At 48.7% G+C, this 17,552-nt stretch overlaps 2 protein-coding genes across 2 annotated transcripts; one reads left to right on the forward strand and one right to left on the reverse strand.

Annotated features, from left to right (window-relative positions):
* Positions 1-688: 688 nt before the first annotated feature.
* LOC112903529 lies at positions 689-4,024 on the forward strand. The gene is made up of 7 exons (XM_025972795.1): positions 689-2,365; positions 2,460-2,550; positions 2,632-2,789; positions 2,922-2,973; positions 3,063-3,148; positions 3,285-3,378; positions 3,489-4,024. Exons 1-7 carry the CDS (start codon positions 689-691, stop codon positions 4,022-4,024), a joined length of 2,694 nt encoding a protein of 897 aa, XP_025828580.1.
* A 5,248-nt stretch (positions 4,025-9,272) lies between these two features.
* Positions 9,273-11,192, reverse strand: LOC112902902 (1-aminocyclopropane-1-carboxylate oxidase-like). The gene is made up of 3 exons (XM_025972095.1): positions 10,722-11,192; positions 10,277-10,619; positions 9,273-9,975 (listed from the first exon to the last, which is right to left on the reverse strand). The coding sequence occupies exons 1-3, from the start codon at positions 11,060-11,062 to the stop codon at positions 9,718-9,720; spliced, it is 942 nt and encodes a 313-aa protein (XP_025827880.1). The 5' UTR covers positions 11,063-11,192; the 3' UTR covers positions 9,273-9,717.
* Positions 11,193-17,552: the final 6,360 nt, after the last annotated feature.

Below are 17,552 nucleotides of genomic sequence, written 5' to 3' on the forward strand. Positions count from 1 at the left end.
ACCTCTTCAGGTATCGTGTTCATACCATGTCTGCAACTGTTTCAGATATTTGAGTTTCTATTTGTTCCTTCTGCATAGTTTGTTTTCTCTTGTGGAAGAGTTCATATTAATTAACTCTTCTTTCTCTCCAAAGATATTTTGCATTTAACTAAGTCATCAAAGCACCATTATGGATGCCTCCTTTCAAGTCCATCTTTTTTTTGAAACTTGCAAGTTTTCCTAAACAGTGTAAATTTGAAACAATCTTCAGTGTTCCCTCCAAAAATCATTTTTGCTAGATCGAGGCTACCACACATCAGCATTTTTGATGACGTGGCACTGCTTTAATGAGGGAAGAGAAGCAACTAGTTTCATCCCCACGACACTCTGCTAACTCATTTTTAAGATGTTGGAAATGGCGTGAAACGAACACTGTGACCGCCGTTGTTTCATGGGGGATCCCGTGCGCCAATAGTTGAAACTCTCTATTTGAAAACAATGAAATGAAACTCTCCATCGAGGCATAGTGTTTTATTCATCCCCCAAACTGACGTGGCATTCTTAGAAACAGGGATATGAAACCCCTTATTATGATTAGCCTTGTAGAGCATCCACCTAAGTTTAGTAAACATGAGAGCAAGGGTGGGGGTTCCCGCGGTCGGCCACTCGTTTCGCTTTCGCCACCACCATGCAAGAGCCGTCACAAACCATGAGCCAAGAGAACGGCGACGGGGAGGTTGCCGGCGTCGTCAACAGCCATGGTGTCCAGGAACACGACCATGGCACGACCAGAGGTGGCAGGGCTGGCGCCGGTGCCGGCACGGAGGAAGACGAAGAGCGCGGTGGTGGCCAGGAGCCTTTCTACCAGTGCCTTGACCAGGAGAAGCCCTCCGGCATGGTGCATCTGGACGACGCCAGGGCCGAGTTCCTCTCCGACGACGAGGATGGCGGCGGCGACAGTGACGACGTCCGTTGCTCCTTCGCCACCGCTGTTGGTGACGGTGACCGCCTCCTTGAGGAGCAGGCTGAGCTGGACCTGGAATGGGAGGAGGAGGAGGACACGTCCAGATATGACTACGGCATGTGGATGTCGACCGAGCCTGCGTCTATCCAGGAGCGCCGCCGCCGGCTGCTCCAGGGGATGGGGCTAGCCAGCAGCAGGGACCTCCTCCGCAGCCGCAACGCGAGGGCGAGGCTTCCGCCTGACATCCCCCGCTGCGCGGCGCGGCGGCACCACCAGCAGCCTCCCGCCGCCGCGGGCGACGCGCCGAGTGCAACGATCCAGGCGCCGGCGGTGGCGGCCGCGCCGCTGCCTCCTTCTCCCGAGATCGTGACGCGCCAGCCCAGCGCCGTCCTGAACAGGTCCCGGTCCGACACCCGCCTCGCCGTCCGCGGCGGCGGCGCAGCGAGGAAGCCGCCGTCGTTCCGGCGCGTGTACTCGCTGCCGCACTCGCTGCAGGCCCCGCCTGCGAACAAGGATCCCGGCAATTGTCCGTTGCCGTCAGCGGCGCCGAAGGACGACGGGATCGGCAAGGCCGGCGACACGGGCGGCGGCGGCCTCATGACCAAGGCCCAGGACTCCCGCAAGGAGTTCACAGTGAACGCCCAGATCAACGTCGCCCAGCGCGGCGTGCCGCTGAGCATGGACGAGTTCGAGCGGTTCATCGGCTCCACGCCGTTCGTGAAGCAGCTCGTGCGCCGCAGCCATAGCCAGCCGGTGCCGGCCGGGGCGGTGGCCAAGGGCGGCGAGAAGCCGCCCGAGAAGAAGAGAACACGTTGGCTCAGGAACATCAAGCTCGTCGCCTCCGCCGCCGGGCTCAGGAGCGAGAAGGACAAGGACGGCGACGGCGGCAGCAGGTCGGCGCGGGCGGTCCCGGCGGCGACCATGTCCAAGTCGGCGTCGGCCAACGCCGCCGTGTCGTCGGCCACGGGGCCCGAGCGGCTCAAGGTGCACCAATGCGGCACGTCCAGCAAGGAGCTCACCGGGCTGTACATGAGGCAGGAGGTGCGAGCGCACGAGGGCTCGATCTGGAGCATCAAGTTCAGCCCCGACGGCCGGTTCCTCGCCAGCGGCGGCGAGGACCACGTGGTGCGCGTCTGGGAGGTCGTGGACGCGGACGGCGCCTCGTCCGCCGTGGCGCAGGAGCTCTCGCCGGCGTCCCTACCTCCGCAGCCTCCGCCAGATTCCGCGGACGCCGGCAGGTCGCCGGCGCCGGGACTGGCGGCGCAGCTGTCCAGGAGGATGAGGAGGGGGAGGAGCAGCAAAGACGTGCTCCCGGAGCACGTCGTCGTGCCGGAGTCCGTGTTCGCGCTCGCCGAGCAGCCGGCGTGCGCCTTCGAGGGCCACCTGGACGACGTGCTCGACCTCTCGTGGTCCAAGTCCCAGGTTCGCAGACGCCTCGCCATTCTCGCCGCGATTGCTACCTGCTGTTGCTGCTGCTCCGTAACGCGCCGCCGCGCCATTGTTGTCTCGATCGCAGCAGCTGCTGTCGTCGTCCATGGACAAGACGGTGCGGCTCTGGGACATGGACACCAAGACGTGCTTGAAGATGTTCCCGCACAATGACTACGGTGAGTGACCACATCCTGTGCAAGCTGCTCTGGCTGCATAGGGCGACGACTGATCACGGCCGGTGCTCGCCATGAACGCAGTTACCTGCGTCCAGTTCAACCCGGTGGACGACGGCTACTTCATCAGCGGCTCGCTGGACTGCAAGGTGCGCATCTGGAGCGTGCCGGACCGGCATGTCGTCGATTGGAGCGACCTCAACGACATGGTCACCGCGGGGTGCTACACGCCGGACGGCCAGGTACGTTGCCAATGCATACTAGCTCTCTCACTCTTGCATCAGATCAGACTACCAACCAAGCAAGTTTCAAAAAGTTCATGTCAAATTTGAGTGGCCTCGTCACTGATACCTGATAGTTACCGGCTTTTCAAGGCTGCAATTATCGGGTCGCACAAGGGTTGCTGCCGATTCTACAAGACGACAGGTACAAGCACAGCAGAGTTCAGCTGATTCATTCAGTCTTTGTGCTGATGATCAGCACTTGATCCGTGCTGATTAACATTTCCATGTCAGATTGCAAGCTCAACCAGGAGGCACAAATCGACATGAGCATATCGAAGAAGCGCCGGTCGCAGGCGAAGAAGATCACAGGATTCCAGGTACTACTTGTCCAGGACGACATTCTTTTGAAAGGATCAGGATTCAGGACGACAATTATAACAAAGCTTCTGTTCAGATCAATTGAGTGACTTGAGTTGTGTTCACGAGCTGATTGTGTAGTTGTGGGTTGTGTAGTTTGCGCCGGGGAACCCGTCGGAGATACTGGTCACGTCGGCGGACTCGCAGATCCGGGTGTTCAACGGCATCACCGTCCTCCAAAAGTTCAAAGGTAAGCGCACCATGGCGGCAAGCTCACGCCTCAGCCTTCCCTTTCACCGCACCAAGAACGCCATGCACAAGCTCCACAACCCAAAGGGAACCCGTGTTTCTTCCTGCCAGGGTTCAAGAACACCAGCAGCCAGATCTCCGCGTCCTACACCGCGGACGGCCGCTACGTCGTCTGCGCCAGCGAGGACTCGCACGTCTACGTGTGGCGCCGGGTCCCAGCCGGCGGCTCCGGCGGCGCCGGCGGCGCGGGGGGCGGCATCGGCGTCAGGGCCAAGACCTGGCTCACCAGCCGGTCCTACGAGTACTTCTTCTGCCGGGACGTGTCCGTGGCCGTGCCCTGGCCCGGGTCGCCGTCCCTGCGGTGCGACGCGCCGTCCCGGGGCGGCGGCAGGAGCGACACGCCCAAGAAGCAGGTGGACGACGACGTCGGCATCGCCGGCGCGCCGCGTCGGCCCAAGTCCGGGCCGATGGGGTACCCCGGCGCGCACCTGCTGCCTCAGCTGTCTCGCCGCGAGTCGTCCGCGCGGTGGCACGGCGGCGCGGAGGGCGGCAACGCTTGGGGGATGGTGGTGGTGACGGCGAGCCGCGGCGGGGAGATCAGGGTGTACCAGAACTTCGGGATGCCCGTCGCCAACCTCTTCCACTAGCTATCCGGCCGGCGAGCAGACTGAATTCTCATTGACACTTGCAGCTTAAGGAGGCCCAAAAGATCATGGGGATTGGAGTGACCACTGGCTTGCAAATATGGAAGCAACACGGCTATGGAGTTGGAGTGATGCATTGAATCGTAGGAGTGTTGGTTGCAGGTTGTGATTTGAAAGGAAATGAATTTTGCAGCAGGAAGTGTTTTTAGGGAGCGTAGAAATGTTCCTTCATTAGGAGGAAAAGAAATGATGTACAAGCTGATATACAGGAAGAATCGAAGTGCATTACATATGTGATTAACCAATCAGTACTATGATCAACAGATGAAAGAGCTTTGTGTAAAAGCTAGCGACTTCACTTTGTTTTAAAATAGGTTGTGGATGACAGAGAAGGGAGAGGTTTCTAACAAGAGATTGGATAGATGTAGAGCTGACTTAGATCTTGCTGCAAAATCTATATGTCACAAAATATCAAAAGGAAATGGGGTCAAGTTTAGAGGATTTAGGGATTGGGATACCTAATATTGTCAAATTTAGGCCAGTCTCAGTGCACAGTTTTATTGCATAGTTATTAAAACTGAGAACTTGGTAATTATGCCGGCTGGGTTTCATGGGGATAAAATTTGAAAGTGCATCTAGGCCTCTAATGGGTTTTGGAGAATTGTATGACAAAACGATTAAAGGACTAACATATTGTTAAAGAGTTGTTGAGCATGAATTTATTTGTAAATCAATTTATGGTATTGGCTCATATAATATGCAATTATATATTGTTGAATGACAAGCAATATGCAATGAGAAATAAAAACAAATGGTTATGGATATTTATAGTGGTTTCTATATATAGCTTGGTTGTCTATAAAAACAAATGTGAAGCATCAAGTCATTATTGATTTATATGGTTGAGTGACTTAGAGATCAAGACAAGCACTATTGATCATGAAAGTTTCTAAGTCACTCGCTCAAGTGAGTTGTGCTCAAGTTGATAAGAAATGTTGAAAGTCCCAAGATTAAGAAAGATAAAGTACGGCAAGAACAAGAACATACAAGATCAAGTGGTTATTTGGTTATCTCTATTTGGTCTTAAGGTATAGGTATGCCGTACTATCAAAAGAGGTGCAATATTGGTTGATTGATAACACCCAAATGTACTCATAGATTTACCTAAGTGAGAATATCTGAGAGAAGATCTTGTTTACTAATTGTGAGCAACCTTGGTCGACCAAGTTCTGACTTGGTGTACCAGGTGGAGCTCTCTGTCCTGATGGTGTTTTTGCTTAGGCTCACACCGGTCAAACCGGTGTGAGGGATTGGTCTGACCGGTTTGAGCTGGGTTTGGGCTAACGTCTAGTTTTATTTGAAAATCGGTCTGATCGGTCGGTCACATCGGTCTGACCGATCGGCCTCTGACAGAACAACGGCTAGTTTTAGGAAGTTGGGTGTTTATACTCCTTGGCTCCCTCCTTCGTGGGCTACTGGTTCATTGTGATTTTTAAGCTTCTCAAACCCCTTTCTTTAAGCATCAAGCTTTCCCCAACCTCTCTTTGTGAGTTGTGTTAATTTAGTTGCAAATCTTTAAATTGGGTTGAAAGATTGAGTGTGTGTGAGCACTAGAGAGCATTTCATAGCTTGAGCACTTGTATTGACATCAAGGCAACTCGTGAAGCATTTGTTACTCTTGGAGGTGAAGCCTCCTAGACAGCTAGATCTCGCCAGTTAGCTTCCAAGATTTTGGTGAGTAGCAGCAAGTTTGTGAAGGTTGAGATCTTATCACCGCAAGGGAAAAGATCACATCTAGTGGAATCGATGAGCAGTTGATGTAGACCGAGCTCAAAGGACCGAGTTGAAATAGACTCAAACCCAAGGAGTTCCTTAACGGAGACGTAGGGTCACATCGGTGAATCCGAACTTCCGGAAACAAATCCTCATGTCAACATTTCGTTTGTTTTGATTCTTTACACTCTAGCACTTACTTGTTAATTACGCATGATCTACTTGGTTGTGCTTGTTCTGTGTACAGTGACTTACTAGAAATATTAGAAATCATCTACATAAGCGCTTCACCTAGTTTGGTTTGTGTTAGAGCTCAAGGAGGGAAGTAATTCTGATTTTTGTGTGCTTTCTATCTTGGACCAGTCTGACCGGTTGGTGTGTTGACAACTGCTTTAAATTGTATAATTTAAAAGAAAGACTATTCACCCTTTAGGTGACATCAAGATTCTTTCAAAACTCTTCTCTCCCCTCTCTTCATAATGATACTGTTAAATCACCAAAATTGCTAATGTGGTATATTATCTAACGCTCATAAAATTTCGCATGAAACTTCAATTAAGACTGGCCTTAAGACTGGCCTTAGAGGGATGTCTTGAAGGTCGATCCTCTCATTGATAGCCATGGCTAAGGCAGTAAGAGGATATGAGCGCGCTAATTCAAAACTATTTTCATTACTTAAAAACTAGGCTGACTTGATTCCCTCTTTGTAGGCCGGACTCCCTCTTAGTCTAGTCTCTCCGTCTCTCTCTCTAGGCCCAATCTCTCTAACTAGCCGTGATTTCTTTGAACTCTACTTTTCAAGTACCGTTTGCTCTTATTTAATATATAACTAGTAGTAAACCCCTCCTGTTTCATAAAAAAAACTAGCCGTACTCCCTCAGTTTTATCCTTCGATTTCCCACGGCCCTTTCCAGCCAAATTCCCATCTCGTCCCTCCTCCCGTGCACAAGGACTTTTAACCACACGCAAGTTTTGCCACGCTTATCTGCCTCAACGCATTCACACCCTGGCTCTATTGCACCGTGTGGTCACCATTGCCACGTGCTCATTGCAAACTTTTTCAAAAACATTGAATCGATGGTGGAAGTTGTTAGAGATGGAAGAATAAGAGCTTATCTGAATGCTTAACTCTAGATCAAACGGTCAAAACATAACTTACATAAACAGTAAACATAATGTGACTTACATTTAAGTATATAAATTGATTTGAAGGCATCCAAAAATACATTGAAAACAAATAAAAGAGACATATAAAAACTAAAGATGTTACTAGATGGTACTTCCTTTTGCCTTGCATGACTTTCATACGGGCGTAGGGCTAGGAATAAAAATGATAGCAAACTCAAAACAGAATGACTCATTACTAGGTGCATTGATTGTCGATCAACCCCATAAACATTTATATGTCTACTTTTACATTTCTCTTTAGAAAACCTGTTTTTAATTAATTTTTATCATAAATGATATCGTCACATGTATGGTTGTATGATGAAATACTTCATAAATTTTCATTGAATATTTGTAATAATAAGTCGGGCTAATCATTACTCACATAATAGGTCAATCCAAACATCTCGTTACCGCCGGTTCGATTAGTGATGGGCTATCACCACCGGTTGCAGTTGAAACCAGAAATGATAGCCGGCATTACCGGCAGTTCGTAATACGAACTGGCTTACTGGCAGTGATAGGTTCTAACGACGGTCCTGCCGGTTCCTGGTTTCACCCGACGGTGATGTCTGATCCAAAATTTGCAGTTCAGTTTAAGTTTTTGACGCACGGCCTCCCTTATCCTCTCCTCTCTCTCCCATCCTTCTCTCCCCACTCTCGATCTCCCCTCTCCCCCTCAGTTCCAGGCAACGAAGATGCAAGTGCGCGAGCTGCTCGAGCAGGATTGGCGTGACCTGCAGCCGCTCGACGTGGAGATGCGACGGCGGCGCGGCGCACAGATGCGATGGCGGCGGCGTTCGGAGCGACGGCTGCGCGGGGCCGCGACGTTCGGAGCCGCGGCGGCGGCGGCGCGAGGGGCCGCGGTGCTCGGACCCGCGGCTGCGCGAGGCGGCGGCGGCGGCGCGAGGAGCCGTGACGCCGGCGCGCGGAGCTGCGGCGGTGCGAGGCGACGCGTGGAGCCGCGACGACGTGCAGAGTCCCTGGCGGTGGCAAGCAAGGCAGAGACGGCGGCGCGGGGCTTCTGCAGCACGCCGTGTTCCCGGTTGCGCGTCGTTGTTTTTTTTATTTTGCTAAAAGGGTAGCACCGCCGGGTGAGGAACCGGCGATGCTCCAGCCTATCATTGAGGGGTTGTTTGGATCCTGACTAAACTTTAAACTTTAGTCACGTTGTATTAGATATTTGGATATTAATTAGAAATATTAAATATAGATTAATTATAAAATCAATTATATAAATAGAGACTAATAGACTAATTTGTAATATAAATCTATTAAGTATAACTAGTCTATAATTTGACTATCACTAGTTCAAAGCACCGGACATGGTTTTCACCAGAGGTCCGTCCTGGCGATGGCCCGAGGGACCCGTAGGTGGCAGCGGAGACGCGGAGGCCAAACGACACCAGACCGGCAGAGGAGGCACGGAGATGTCCCATAACGACGCCCCCAAGAGGGACATGACGCACCAGGCGCCATCGTCGCCAATCCGGAGCATCGGATATGGTTTTCACTAGGGAACCAACCTCCATGCCAGAGCCCACCGAGACCCAGAGTCACGCGGATCCAAGGTAGGGCGAGCCGCAACGGCAGCCGACGCCCATTAAGGGCGGCGACGGACCGAGGTGAACCCGCTGGCGGCGGTGGAGGCGCGGAACAACGGCACCGGCCTCGGCCAATAGAGGCTGATAGAGGCCAGACCCGCCTCCGGGCACCGCCCCCCGATGAGGACCTCCTGGCCAGGGAGAACGCAGATCTGGGCCAGAGAGGGGTGGATCCGATGCGCGGAGACCAGGCACTGGCGGTCGGCGATGAGCAGCTCCCCTCGGCTAGGAGAGCACAGATCCGGGGCAGGGGGTGGATCTGACGTACTGCAGTCGGACGCCGGCGGACGGAGACGAGCTGGTGACCAATTGTGGGGGGGGGGGGGGGGAAGGGGGGGTTGGGGTGGGAGAGAGGAGGAGGGAGGGGGAGGGGGAGAGGGGACGCGATGCGGGGCCTGGCTTTAGGGCCACCGCTGGCCACCGCCGCCACCACCGCTAGTGGCAGCGACAGCGGCCGCCGGGGTCAGGTGGGCCGGGTTATTCCGGGAAGGGCGGCGGGGCGCCCCCTAGTCGCCCAGGGGAGCGACACAGGGGAGAGAACTGTTCAGTATCGGCCCTTGTTATATCGGGTTAAAATATTAAAGAACGGGGCTAGAATCTTATAAGTTTGTGAGCTAAAAATGATTAGTCGTGGCTGAGTTGGATTGTGAAAGTAAATTAGGACCATGATCTATCACATCCCATTAAAATCCCATTACAAGGTGACCTTTTATATATAAGCAAACTGAAATTGTATTTAACATATATTTTCTCGGTAATTTACAATTACAAACCACTTTGACCACATTAGCAATCTGAGGACCCAAATTGAAAGGAAAAGTGTAAAAATAAAAAATAAAAAAGGAAAAGGAGCCTCGCAGATGCCATTTTAAGCTACAAATCACCTTGGCACCCGTTGACCACAGCTCACCACAAGCTTATCTGTCACAATAGCTATATATTTCTTGTGACTGCTCGCTAGCTGCAGGGCACACTACCACGACACATGTCCGACACGTCCGTTCTACACGCGCGTCAAATTACACACTTGACCACCTACTTATCGTACAAGCCCGTACCATAATCCCATAATTAATAGCTTAATCCAGAGCAATTAAGTTCCCAGGTTCTTCAGATCATGTTGCTGCAAGGTCGATCTCAGCAGCTGCATGCTCACTTGATCGCCGCCGTCGCCATGGCCGCGAACCTGGGCTCCTTGGGCCCGAACTTGTGCTTGACGTACACCTCCATGTAGTCGCCGAACACGAAGCCTGGGTAGTCGGCGGCGCCGCCCTCGCCGGCGGCGGGGGTCGCCGGGGCGATGCTCGCCAGGCGCGCCGGGTTGTAGAAGGAGGCGACGGAGCGGCGGTTGCCGTCGCGGGTCGCCAGGATGCGGTGCCACGCGCTCTTATACCGCCCGTTGCTCAGAACCTGCAGTTGTAGAGGCTGAGATGTCAAGAATCAAACAGAAACAACAGTTTCACATGCTGATTTTCTGAAGCAACTGAAGGAAAAGGATCCTGTCAAGTTCAGAATGGCACCAAATCTTGGGATGATTCCGTTTGACTGATATTTTTTTTAAAAAATTTAAGGATCAGCAGGCTCTCGTGGGCGCGAAGCATTAGCCATTAAGCAAGCACTTTGGCGCCACAATTCAACTGCTCGGCAATAATCAAGTGCGATCTAATCAACGGCATTAGTAGTAAATTAATACTGGGAGAATAATAGTGACCTCGATCTGATCGCCGGTGTTGATGACGATGGCGTTCTCGAGGGGCTGCACGTCGACCCAGCGGCCGTCGGGGAGCTGCACCTGCAGGCCGCCGAAGCGGTCGTCCTGGAACAGCAGGATGAGGCCGCCGGCGTCGGTGTGCGCGCGGAGGCCGTCGACGAGGTCTGGCCGCGGGCACGGCGGGTAGTGGCTGACCTTGGTGCCGTAGAAGGCCTCGAAGTCGCCGTCGCTGGTGAAGGCCTTCTTGATGTGCCCCTCCTCCAGCCCCAGCAGCTCCTCCATCACACCCAGCAGCTTCTCCGCAAGCTTCTTCAGCTCCTTCCGGTACTCCATCATCGTCTCCCTGAGGAAAAGATCAAGCTAACGTGAGAAAAGGCACACGACATACTTGGACTTGGACACTCAATTAAAGAACTGCAGCAAGAGTCTTCATGGCAGCACGCACTTGAAGGCAGGAGGGTTGGAAGGCCATGGCAGGTCGTCCTGGAGGGTGAAGACGTCCTCCCAATCCATGTTCTCGATCTTCCTCGGCGCGAGGCCCTCGCCTTCCTCCTCCACAAGCTCCGCGAGGGCCTTCACCGCAGGTTTGGACTCCTTGAAGCCCTGCTCCCGCAGCTTGTAGCAGTCGCTGCACAGCTTCTTCACCCTCTCCAGGAGCTCATCAGGGATGCCGGTGTTCACCAGCTGGAAGAACCCCACGTCCTCAAACCCGGCGGCAATGGCCGCCATGGTCTCAGCCCTCTCGGGACCGTCCAGCTTGGAGAAGTCAATCACCGGGATCGCCATCTCTGCAAACGACACCTAAAGTGCTACCTCCTTCAGAGAATTGGCTGGCTATCGATCAAACGGTCGACAATGGCAAGAGCTTGGAGAAGGTGGAAGGCGAAGAAGAAGAACTAGGAGGAGAAGAGGTGGTGTGAAAGTTGGATGGTGCTTGGGGCTGTGTGTAGCGCTGGCCCTTTTATAGCTGAGCAAGTTAGGTGTCAAATGATTGTTTATTGGGGAAAGCTCCACCAATCAATCAGGGGAGTGATCTGGGAGTTTGAATTGGTTTGCAAGGCAACAAAGGCATCATTCTGGCCGGTGTTTACTTCGGTTCTTGCGATGCTTTTTTTTTATTTTAATTCGTGCCGATGGCGATTCCGGGTTAGTAGGAATAAAGAATGTTCATAGGGTCAATGCAGGGGGCAGAAGGAGAACACTCAGCTTGTGCAACTGCACGGCTGTGATAGCTTCAACGACAGGGGGCCTATAGCTCGAGGTGTATGACGGTTAGCTCGTGCGAACCAACCTAGTTCATTTGTTAGTCCATTTTCCCAGCTTGTAGTACACATCAGATCTGTATAAAGAACCTGATCATATGCGCCAACCGACTCGCCGAAAAGCATGTGATCTCATGTACTTGTGTCAGGGAGATCCGTGCTACAAAATTTAGGGTCTGTTTGGGACGGAGGAATTTCGTACGTAGTAGGACCAACTTCTGAGCGGCGCCTTATTGATTTCCAGTTGTTTTATAGTACGTTCCTCTTTTCGGGAAACATGTATATATTATTAGAGTAGTTGCATATAGAAACCGGTGGCGCTTGCGACTCGGCACCCAAACAAGGGTGGTGCTAGGTTCCAGGGGGCGGCACGTCTTGCATACCCCATGTGACGGCAGCTCGATCGCAACCACCGCAGAATAATCTAGCCATAATCTTATCGCTGCCGCCCGGGGCTCATGGAGAGGTAGCGAGCTCTCTAGCCTGCCATGGGAGGAGTTGACCTTGCAGCTAGCCGATGATCCAGCAGACAGGTTTATTTGGCTTCCAAGTCCTCCTACCCGCCAACGCGTAGCTGCGGACACGGCGCCTCCCCGCTCCCTTCATTCCTTGGCCGTGTTGGGATCACTGTCTTTTTGGCAGCTGCAAGCATCCAGGCCACTCGCCTTGTTAGCCTGTGTTCTTACGTTTACTTTCCCGTTATCCTGGCGATGATGCAGCTGACACGCTGACGCCTGCGGTCCCGATTCTAATGATGGACCTTTTTTTTTCCTTCAAGAGTTACTTTTCTGAATTTTGCTTATACTTGTTTCAACTTTCTGCAGATTTGAACTGAGGCAAAGCGCATTCAGGGACTGAGGGACTCCAGGTCGCCACACCACAACACATGCATCCATGTGGTAACCAAAAGAGCTGCATGTCTTGGTAATGCTGATTTTTTTTGCTCGAGGTTTCGGTGATCAATGCATATTAGGGTTCGTTTATCAAACAATTTGTAAATTAATTCGGGCTTGCATGTTAAATTTTTCTTTTTGGAAAAGAAGAAATTAGAAATCTTCACTTTCACTAAATATTTGGAGGAACATGCCTGATTGAATCAAATGAAACACATGTGGATGATTGATGATTCGATCAAAATAGTATGGCGAGCGAGGAAATCAGGGCCTAACAAACCAGTACAACAAGCATATAATAAGGACATACTGAATCCGTATAGTATTTGTATATCAATAAATCTGTCATCACAACTAACAAAGGCACTGATGAGATTGATTATTAGCCTAGCACTGCTATTAGCAGCCAATAATGAGTGGTAGTGATCAATCAATAATGTTTGAAGACTTCAACCCATGCAATAATGCCGACTTCGATGATCCAGTTGACTTGCTTCGGTTAATCAATTGTGTTTGACAGGCTGCAGATTAATTTAGTTCTTTGCCCCTCCCATTTGGTACAAATGGAATTCCTGTCTTTACAGCATGGCAAAGAAATATTGTTGCCGCTGTGACGACATGATCTTTTCCACTCCATTTCTATTTAACATGGTTATTAACGACTTGGTTCATCTCTATGACTTGCGAGAGTGGAAGTGTGTGTTACAAGGAATAAGATCCCATGATCATAGCCGCGCATCTCGCAACAGGGCATGCATTTAGTCAAGCTAGGTTTTGTTGAAGAGGGAAAAGCAGTTAGCACCGTCGTCGGCTACAAATTGGAGTGCGTTAATGATGAATTGGGTGTATCTTGAAGTAACATGTTCATGCAAAGTATAAATTGGTTTCTATTTGAAATGAGGATTTCTTCTCTGATTCCCATGGAAATTGAATAGTTTTAATGAAACTGAAAACTCTGCATTACAAAAACAATCTCCGGCAATCGGGCGGCTATTAAATCTATGCCTTTTCTATTTCATCCTATGGCAAGTAGTTCAATTTTTTGTGATTATGGTTGCCAGAGAAGTTTCAGGGTTTGAACCATCTGATTTCATATGAATTTATCTGATCTAACCCACTCAAAGCACGGGGTTAGAGCCATCTGGCCACTTGTAATGTTTTTTGTCCAGGATCTGGGTGGCAGTACTTAATCAGTACTAATTTCATGTTGACTTGGATATTTTTCTTCATCCGTTAGCACTTTCACTAGCTAGATGCACATACCCAACCACATAACTTTGTGACTTGTCAGCACGTCATTTCACTGATAGCAAAGTGGGTCTTACCAGTACTCATCACTAACCCTCCATTTGGCTGTTCATTCTTGTTCTTTCTTCCTTGAATTTTCTTTATTTTCAGTCCATCCATGTTCATGCGTCAGCTGTAGATTTGCACAAAGTAAAATGATGAATCCATTGAAAGTTCAACTCATCTATAACAACATACTAATAGCTAAAGATATTGGTAATGCTTGCGGTTTCTAATTAGGTGCTTAATTGCACGGTTTAGTCTAGATCAAATGTCATTATTACAGGAAATTGAGTTGGGCTCAGAAATTGATGAAGTTTAAGCATACCATTTTCCACCAAGTGTCCAAATTAATTTCTTGTTCATAATGGTACTAACTGATGATTTCCTCCTCTTTGTTTCTTTTTTTCTGGTAATGTGCCCATCAAATTGTAAGTAATTTATGCCCTTTTCCAAAATAGAAACTTGACTATAATTTTTCTAAGCGTAAACTTTGTTATGGTGAGTATATTATGATTTTTATGTGACAAATCTTAATATACCTTTGTTATACGTAATGACCACCTTTCTGGATGCTTAACAGAACATATTCACGAAAGACAGCTATTACAACTAACCAAGGTAACAGTTCTAGTTACCGGGTCATCAAGTAAACTATATTTTCATCTGCCAAGCTTCATGTGCCGTAGATGCTACAGTACCCATCTGATCCTCCAACACTGCACACTGCACCATATAAATTCCTCTGATCACACATAACACCGCTTGAAACCAGTACTAGCTTGAGATGAAGGCAAGCATGTGCCTTGTCAACCAAGCTGCAGAAGCTTATTAACCTGAATCTTGGATCCACACATCCTATTCCTTGTTGTTTATCCTTCCTAGCCGTGCCTTTCAGCTACTCGGTAACTCAGAGACAAAGACATCCATCTCCTGGAGCATGCCCAAGGACGGCAAGTTGTGCATCATTACTGCTAATATATTTCTCCATGATCCATGCCGTGTCGTGTGCATTATTACTCCACATTAGTTTTGTGGTCCGGGTCTCCAGAACTAGGTAGTTTATTGATCAACTCGCACCACGAAGAAGTAGTTAATCTGAAAATAAATCTTGACCATACCAGTCCTGAAAGTAGTTGAGTGAATTGATTCAGGGAAAATATAAGCGATTAAGCGTCCATTGATACTTGCAGTATTGGCTCTGAAGTGCCAGTTGCAGCTACCGGTTGCTGCCTCCAAAAATCTTGGCGAGACTACAATATTTTTCAGTGAGAAACGGAGGGAAGAATTTTTCTAACAGCAATTAGCAGTGTTGCAGGTCCTAAATATTTCAAGGGCTCGGCTGGTTCGGTTTGCTTGTTTTTGTTCAAGCAATTCTTTTTTCAGAAGACCATGCTGTTTGTTCAGTCTGAACGTTAAGGGGAAGCTTTGATTTATAAGTACAGAACACAATTACATTTATATCGTGCAGTTGGGAGTGTGGGGCAGTGCTCTTGAACTTTGGAGAATGTTGCTCAATTTGCTGTCGTTTAGCCACACTGGTGTTTTCAGAGGTTTTGACTTAGTGCCTAAAACTGCCAGAACCCTCAAGACCTGAACAATATACTAGTAGTACAATTCTACAATGTTCTCAACTTTCCTTACATGACTTGACAAGCTTGACTATGGCAAGCAAACTGTATCACTCCAAATATTATGTATGCAGCAATCATTCGTGTTAAATTTCGTTGGTTGGAAGAACTCGATAAACAGACCCACATCATAACCATATATGAATGACGCCTCCACCGAATACGGAGGGAGCAATGGTGCATGCATGCATGCCTTGACTCTCTGATATGCTTAAATAGTTTATGCTCTGAAGAAACAAAAGTCTGAACCTCCCTACCTTCTGACTTGCAGATTACAAAACACAATGCAAGCACCGAGGATGAAAACGACCGGGTTCAGTTTAAAAGATTGCGCATGCCCCACGCAGCTTGAGATTCAGAAGATAAGAAGCAGGAATTGTTCAGCCTTTCCAATTTTGTTGGGGCACGAATCGGCATGGTTGGCGCGGTTGACTCTGGAATTGAAAACTGAAGCGGATGATCTGATCTGCCCGGAATAGCTGACAGCTGGTGCTAATTTCCTGTCTGACGATGCCAAGTTGACATGGGTGAGGGAACTAAAATTCAGGTACAGTTCAGGTTGACATCATTCGTAGAATTGTCAAGGGGGATCGGCATGCAATCGACAAGATAATCGTGTGTTTTTTATAGTCCAGGACCATGCCTCCAAGTCATCAGCTGCTGAAGAATACATGCACTGCTCTGCTCCCTTATTATGGGTATAACGTGCCTTCCTCTTTTGTCAAATCTGAATGACCTTACATAGGCAGTTGACAGTTTCAGTTTTGTTGAAAAACAAACGCAGTAGACTATTTCGTATATATATATTTTTGTTCAAAAAACAGTAGACTGTTGATGAAGTTCCATGCACCCAAGAAACCAACTGCCGCGGTTAACTCTGTTTCTTCCGTATAAATCTAGATGCAAAGAATCGTAATGATAAATAAGAAATCTGCTCAGGTCAACATGTCAGGATGTGCCACTGCCACGCCAGATTGACCAGTAACTAGGTTGCAAGTAGGTAAAAACCTGGTTTTCTGACAGTGGTCTTGAAGTTTCATACTAAGTAATACAACTATACAAGACAGCGAGAAGGTAATGGCAGGTGAAAAATTCAATGAAGATACTCGCTAGGTATATAGCGGCACAGGTACTGACCAGAGAAGAAACGGTTTATATTTCCAAATAACTAACCCACACCTTGAACCTTTTTTATCTACAATACGAGATAAAAATCAGGAAATGATTTGACTTGCAGCAATCAAAACATCTAGATATGTGGGCCAGGCTCCCTTTTTTTGTTACTTTTCATTTGATACCGAAACATAGCCAAATGGAACTTGACTTGCTGATTTAATTACAAGGAAGCTCAGTATGAAACTTTCAATGAAAGGATATAGTCACCGAAGCTCTCCATCAAAAAAGAAAAAGAACGCAGACACGCATACTGCAAGAATACCCAAAGGACACATAGTGAAAAATACTTCTCCTATTTCGTGGGTAGTCACATATCTTCTCAGTAAATCGACCAAATACACCCATAGTAAGACCAACAATCCCTGCAAACCAAAAAAACTTCAGTAAGCATTTTGCCTTTATAGAAGCAAAAGAAGTTATATATCAACTAAATAAGAATCGAAGGGCAACATTTATGGCATATAGTTTCCTTATGTTTGGCTACATTTTTTGAGTACTCATCTGTATTTATAAGCAATGTTGGCATGAACTCTGATATTGTAATAACCAATATATGACTCTGTTACTCCTCTGAAAAACTAGTCATATGACAAGACCCTGTTGGACTAATTCCTCAAGTGTTTCATCAGGAAAATCTAGGAAGCATGATAATGTTGAGGTGAATATTTGAAAGGACTAAAAACAGAATTTTCAGTGGTTAGACATCCTTCTGCTATTTTTTTTGCTGGTTTGGTATTTCATTTCAAGTACATACAGGAGAAGCCTTTACTGTACATTCTTGATTTATTCTTGGTTCAGAAAGAAATACTTCCCCTAGTTAATTTTCCTCTGTGTAAACAGGTACACAATTAAGCATCCCATGCAAATATGTTGGGATGAATCAGATTCCATTAATTCCGCGTATATCAGGATGGATTCACCTACATACCCGGAAAAGGCATTTAGTGATCCTTGCGGCGTCCACATCTAGTGCCGCTTTTTCGGCCTCCGTCATTCCAACCATGGTGGCAATAATCTTCGTTATGAC

The sequence above is a fragment of the Panicum hallii genome, chromosome 8 (genome assembly GCF_002211085.1).
Source record: "Panicum hallii strain FIL2 chromosome 8, PHallii_v3.1, whole genome shotgun sequence".
Lineage (NCBI taxonomy): Eukaryota > Viridiplantae > Streptophyta > Magnoliopsida > Poales > Poaceae > Panicum > Panicum hallii.

What these genes read in the sequence shown, in the direction of transcription:
- LOC112903529 (XM_025972795.1), top strand. Translation starts at nt 689, where the DNA reads ATGAGCCAAGAGAACGGCGACGGGGAGGTTGCCGGCGTCGTCAACAGC. An exon ending in TCTCGTGGTCCAAGTCCCAG is followed by an intron (nt 2,366 to 2,459) that starts GTTCGCAGACGC and finishes TCTCGATCGCAG; the next exon opens with CAGCTGCTGTCGTCGTCCAT. An exon ending in CCGATTCTACAAGACGACAG is followed by an intron (nt 2,974 to 3,062) that starts GTACAAGCACAG and finishes TTTCCATGTCAG; the next exon opens with ATTGCAAGCTCAACCAGGAG.
- LOC112902902 (XM_025972095.1), bottom strand. Translation starts at nt 11,062, where the DNA reads ATGGCGATCCCGGTGATTGACTTCTCCAAGCTGGACGGTCCCGAGAGG. An exon ending in TCCAACCCTCCTGCCTTCAA is followed by an intron (nt 10,620 to 10,721) that starts GTGCGTGCTGCC and finishes TCTTTTCCTCAG; the next exon opens with GGAGACGATGATGGAGTACC. An exon ending in ACACCGGCGATCAGATCGAG is followed by an intron (nt 9,976 to 10,276) that starts GTCACTATTATT and finishes CTACAACTGCAG; the next exon opens with GTTCTGAGCAACGGGCGGTA.